Genomic DNA, 6,534 nt, shown 5'->3' on the forward strand with positions numbered 1-6,534 from the left:
GGCATTGCGCCGACGGCTGTAACCGGCTGAAGCCCAATCGGTTGTCGAACTGGCGTCGGGGAAACCGTTGGGAAAACCGTGCGCAACCAGGATTCGGGACGTCCTGGGATCCGCTAGTTCGGGGCCATGGTGCTGTGGTAATTTCATTTGCACTTTCCGCCCTTCGCTTTGAGACCCTTTCGCTGGGAGCGAGGTCCACCGACAACAGTCATAACGACGACGGGTCGGTCGGTCGTCGCAGTACATAGCAAACATTGGGATTTATTCAATTTCTAAAATTCATTATTCATACGGTGGCAAAGTTTGAATTAAGCAATTTATATTATTATTCAATTTGTTATTTATTACCACACAGCCTGCGACGCGCCAGTGTCGCGTATGGCGTTCTTGGCGTTGCTGGGTGGGTTACACTCCTTTATTACCGCATATTCGCTGGTTGGCGTCGTAACCTTCTGCTGGGTGGGCACCCTGCTAGAACCCGCCCGAACCCGTGTTTCCCCCGTTGCTTAGCTCGCTGGCCATCGGAAGGCTCATCACTCGCTCATACTCACTAACTTTATGTCTTTTCATTTCGCTCCTTTCTCGGCTCCAGGTGGCGTGGGTACGCGTCGACACGCAAACCATACTCTCCATCCACCACAACGTGATAACGCAGAACCCACGAATTAGCCTCACCTACAACGACCACCGGTCCTGGTATCTGCACATCCGAGAGGTGGAGGAAAGCGACCGCGGCTGGTACATGTGCCAGGTCAACACCGATCCCATGAGATCGCGCAAAGGATACTTGCAGGTCGTGGGTAAGTCTTGCTCAGCTCATTACTGCCCGCTGGACGTATGTCATTTTATGGTGGCGCCTCTGCATGCGCTCTTTCAATTACCGCCGGTTGATGGTGGTCAATTATTGACCACTTTTTTGTGTTTAATCGTACCATAATCCTTCAGAATGGATAATTGAAAATTAAATATGGCCACGAGGGCTCTTAAATAATTAACGAAATATAAAATGGCGTACGTAAGTAGTACGAGGGAAAAAATGCTCATTGTCGATTGCCAACCACATCATCATTTGCATACGTTACACGAACGCATTGCTTCGACCAACATCCAAACGGTGTGTTGTTCATTTTCCGTGCCAATATATCCGGATCTTATTATTATGGTCTTTATTTCGTTTTTCAAGTTATTTTCACAACACAATCTAGATTTGTTGGAACAGCGAAAATGATTATTATGAAAAATCAATAAACAGCGTAAAAAGGTCAAACTGTTCAACGTGCAAAGTGAGAGAATGTATAACATTTACTTACCGTCTTTTCTATTAGGTAAATAGAAAATTCCGGCGTAAATTCAAACAAAATGAAATCATTAGATTGACACAGAACTAACACATGTCTAAACTATTTCGATACATTTTGGAAGTTGTTTCCGAGATCCAATTTTTTCTGATTTTGAAATGACTGAGGAAAATAATCTTTAACCTTTTCTACACCAAAAGCAAATATAGAGCTTTCTTTCTCACGTATCTTTACAAGCTCAAACATGTTTAAATTGCACAACTTAAGATAAAAAAGATAGGAAAAGTAAGAAACGCGGTTTTTATTCGAATCCATCGTGACGGTTCTTTCACAGGCATTCCGTAAACGAAATTTCCTAAATTCCTACGCACATTCCTGCTACGAAAACATTAAAATGGGGGACCTTCATGAGCCAATTAAATCAATTAGTACTCAATTGGCAGATATCAAATTTCTGGACTGTTGGTACTTATGTTTTTGTTGCAAACAAGATGGGCTCTTTCCGTGGGTCGTAGGTTGCTGTTTATGTTTATCCAGTTTGCATGAAACAAGTTCCTTGGAAACGCAACTGAAGATGAGTATCACGAGCCAGCATCTCATTAGGATCGTTTATTAGCCGCTGGTTCGTCCAGTGTCCAGGCGCGATAAAATCTATTGTCCTTAGTGTTGTGCACATTCCCCAATTATCCTAATCACCTTGAATATAAATTTGAGCCATTTGGTTTGAACGGCTGAAGCAATTTTCTCCGCTATTGCCTCAGGGTGTTTGTATATGCACAAAATGCATTCATCACCAGGCTATCGTTCGCATCGGTAAGCCTTTTTCGACAAACGTTAAACCCGAACCAAACACGGCACGGGTACCCGTGCGTGTTGGTGTGACAGCTTTTGATAAATTATCCCTTAAAAACATGACACCTAGCTGCACCGGCCAGCATCAAACATCGTGCGTTGACAATAAAAACAAACATCAGCCACGGATTAGCCGCTGACAAGTGTGTTGATCGCTTTTCGTTCCGCGCGTTTATCGGAAAACTCGCCGAAAAGTCTCGCTGGCGCGGAAACCGCCGGGCTGGCGGGGCTGGTGTGGACTGGATATCAAAAGCATCCCCACCAGCTATTATCCTGCAGCTGGCCAAACATGAGGTGCCAGTGCGAGTGGACGATTAACAACAACGGCCAACGCTTATTTGTTTATCCTCGCAGCACTCACAGCCCTCGGCGCTTGGAGCAAGCTTTACGTGAACGTTTAATGTCGAGCTCTTGGACAGGCTGTCAGGAAGGTGTTTTTTTTTGGGTTCCTCGGTCAATAGGGTAGAAATATCGAATTTCAATAATTTCATCACCCCGATCAAATGGCCCAGGCACCCAGGCCAGGCTCCGGTTCGCCATTTGTTTGTGAGCCGCGCGCAGATAATGGCCGCGCTGGTGCGATTTTAATGCTGCTTCCTGACCGACCTCTGTAGGACTATTGAACCGGCTTCGTTCCTGTCAGCTCGTCCTCGTCGATGGTGCTTTTGTTGTAGTGGAATTTCGGAAAAATCGTTTTCGGAACCACTCAATATGTCAGTTTTATGTTGCCTTTTGGGGGCCATTGCCGGCGGGTTCCTATCGTGGGCCACATTCCTGACCCCCGGAATTGCCCAGAAAGCGGGACAATCGAAACGACCCCTTCCGGGGTGTTTTTTCCTTTAACTGCTAGTGAAAGATGAATGCTGCCCGGATTCGAAACGGATATTCGATATGCGAATGTTCATTGTATTGATTAATGCTTGATCTCATGAATTTATTCTTCATTTTTCTTTAGTTTTTCTTCCCCTTTTTTATAATAGTTTCTCTCTCTTTCTCTCTCTTTTATAGTTCCTCCGGCAATCGTTGAATCGATGACCAGCAACGATATGGTCGTACGGGAAGGGACGAACGTGACGCTTAACTGCAAGGCCAAAGGCTTCCCGGAGCCATACGTGATGTGGCGCCGAGAGGACGGGGACGAGATGGCGATCGGTGGAGAAAATGGTAAACGAAGTGTTTTAATTTCATTTCGAGATGTTAAATTTAAATCACATATTTCGGCATTTGATTCCGATATTCCTTTGCTATCTCTTTTGTGCTGTTCAGTGAACGTTGTTGACGGGGAGATACTACACATCACAAAGGTCAGCAGACTCCATATGGCGGCATACTTATGCGTGGCCTCGAACGGTGTTCCGCCATCGATTAGCAAACGAGTGCAGCTAAGGGTACAATGTAAGTGAAGTTCAAAAATATTTAATTTAAAATAAGTTCAAATCTTTTTTAAAATGAAAAATCTGAAGCAAGAACAGGAATTGTGGTGACACATCCATCGTTTAATTTAAACTCCTTTGCATTAGTCATATTACAAAATATAAGGTTGGCTAAAAAGAAATCGACGTTTTTTGGGTGAATTTCAAAACTATATTTAACAGGTTTCCAATGGTCCGATTTGCGTCAAATATGCACCATTTTGTTGGAAAATTTGTTGTCTTTTCAAAGGTAGGCTTATAATGTCTCTCTTGTAAAAGGATTAGTAATTATTGGCAAAAAACTCGAGAAATCCATTTTCTTAATCCTTTTTTGATCTCAGTTTTTCATCACTCAGGAAATTTTGCAATGCACGAAAAAGGTGTCAATCGCTTAGTGCAAGGTCCGGACTATACGGTGGATGCATTATAACATCCTAAACAAACTCCCGGACTTTCTGGTGAGTCACTAAAGACGTGCGTGACATTTAGTTTTTCTGATGGAACACAAAACCTCTTCTGTTGGCCGATTCTGGTCGTTTCTGGTCAATTGTTAACTTCAAACCGTGCAGTTGTTGGTAGTAGAGATCTGAATTTATTGTTCAGCCACACGGAAGCGACTCATAATAAACGATTCCTTTCAAGTCCCACCATATACCCAGTAGAACCTTCCTATCCGTTATTTCTGGTTTGGCCACAGGTTATGCTGCTTCAACACGCTTAGACCACGACCGATTTCACACAATATTATCGTAAGTGACCCATTTCTCATCCCCAGTACCCATCCGTTTAAGAAATGGTTCGATTTCGTTCCGTTGGGACAAAACTGTGCAGATGGCCATCATGTTTTTTTATGTAAATAGGGTGGCGTCCAAACAACGAGCTTCTTTGTGAATCCAGCTTTGCGCAAATGGCTTTAAGCTGTTCGATGATTGATCTTTAGCTGCTGGCCGATGTTCTGATTACTAACATTCCGATCTACTTTGATTATTTCTGTGATTTTATCGACATTTTCGATGACGTGTCTGCCTAGGCTTTAACATCAAAAATAACTGACACGGGTCGACGGAACCAAAATTTCACCCAGCTAGCTGTTAGAGTATCGGTACCATGAATACCATGCAAAATTTCAGTGGTCTAGCTTGAGTTTTCGCCTTTATCGGACAAAAATTGTAAAATATACCGAATTTTCTCTGCGTTGACCTCCATTGTTAACACCCTGTAACTCACAAACCAATAGAACAAACAAAAAACAATGAAAGCATATTTTGAAGTGTAAAGAATCAGCTTTAAAACGAGCCTAAACTTGAAACTGTACGATCGATACTTCACGAGATATCGTTCACTAAAGGCATTTATCGTGAAAAACGTCGATTTCTTTTTAGCCAACCTGATATAAAAGTGCTCTAGACAAAGGACAAACGCTACTGTTAAAGCGTTTGGCCGATTCAATTACAATTATTTGGAGGTAGAATTGATTTTTCAACATCTCAGGCCCACCCGAACTCATTTTGTAACTTTGTGTGTTTTAAGATTTTTCATATTTTTGTAGCCTATCCATCCCAATCAGTTCCAATGTCAATTCTAATTGACTTTCTCAAATGACCAAACTTCAACAAATGCATCAGGAACATCCATCTACTGAATCTACTTCTACACTCAGTCGCCGTATCGATCATTTGATCAACTCACAATTTGTTGTCTTCTATGCGCAGTTCCGCCAATGCTGTCCATACCGAATCAGCTGGAGGGCGCGTACGTCGGCCAGGACGTTGTGCTCGAATGCCACACGGAGGCGTATCCAGCATCCATCAATTATTGGACGACAGAACGGGGCGATATGATAATATCAGGTGAGTAACGATTTCAGCCTCCCTAGAATACCCGGTCTCAACAGCCAGCCGGCATCCGCAACCTACGCGTAGATCCGGGCGATTTGAAGTTGGGCAAAATCAACAACACAGCAGCAAAAACACGAACAGCAAGGGATCAGGGTTAATAAAGTAGTCCAGCAGGTGACGTGAAGGCTGTGTGTACCAAGGATTCATTAAACTATTGACTCGGGGCTTAATTCAGACACCTTCGGGGTGGCCAACCGTTCGGTCCGCAAACTTCCCCATTTAACACCAATCAACCGGCAATCAATAAAACTTAAGTCAATTTGGAGCATTAGTTTCGGCCCACCGGATTCGGGTGAGGAGCAAAGTAAACCCGGCTTCGGCATCGGTTGTTTTAGGACGTCGTCCGAGGCAAAGATCAATCCAACTACCGCGCTATCGACCTCCAGGAAAAGAAAAAAAAACTGAAATGGATTCCCGGCGTAGCTACTTGGTGATGTTGACCGCTAGTGAATAAATAAAATCGTCACCGCACGGCAATCGAGGCAAGAACTTGAAAGGTGCGCCAGAAGCACACGCAACGGACGCACACGTACCGGGGGGCGGGGGGTGGGTTTCACACATACGGGCCCGGGGTGGGTTAAATCATCGGGCCCCAAACCGGTGACCTGCGTTGATGTTGTCGGTCGGCGGGGTTGGTGGGCCGGTTTTCGGCAAGGGTTTCTTTTTGCTCGATGCCAGTCCAAACGCTAAAAACGAAGTCAAATCCAATCAAGAAGGACATCGAAATAAATTATCCGCCCATCCGCCTTTGAAGTCTGGTCTCCACGGGGCCACAGGGTGGCACAAGGACGGAAAACCCATCACGGGGCTGTCAGATCCGAATCGGATGTGGTTTCTCCCGAAGAAACCGGGCCGGGCCACATCACTCCGTTAATTGAATTGAGACTAAGTGATAGGGATACTTGAGGACTTTTTGGACGCCCGCCCGCCCGGTTTGGGGCTTGGGGTCCCCCATCGCAAGCACGTATGGCCGTCAACGGTGTCGATACGTGTCCTTTTTCCACCTCACCGCCTGCTGCTGCAGTACCGGGCTCTACATTCGCTCTAAACGGCAGCGCTTGGCCCTGCCAAGTG

General features: G+C 44.9%; 1 protein-coding gene across 1 annotated transcript; it reads left to right on the top strand.

Annotated features, from left to right (window-relative positions):
• Positions 1-592: 592 nt before the first annotated feature.
• Positions 593-5,412, top strand: LOC128275976 (lachesin-like; the record flags this gene model as incomplete). Its single annotated transcript, XM_053014446.1, has 4 exons — positions 593-800; positions 3,159-3,314; positions 3,417-3,545; positions 5,275-5,412. Coding segments are annotated over 4 exons (631 nt in total), but the record flags the coding sequence as incomplete, so codon positions are not given.
• Between the last annotated feature and the right edge of the window lie 1,122 nt (positions 5,413-6,534).

This window comes from Anopheles cruzii, unplaced genomic scaffold (genome assembly GCF_943734635.1).
Source record: "Anopheles cruzii unplaced genomic scaffold, idAnoCruzAS_RS32_06 scaffold00225_ctg1, whole genome shotgun sequence".
Taxonomy (NCBI): domain Eukaryota; kingdom Metazoa; phylum Arthropoda; class Insecta; order Diptera; family Culicidae; genus Anopheles; species Anopheles cruzii.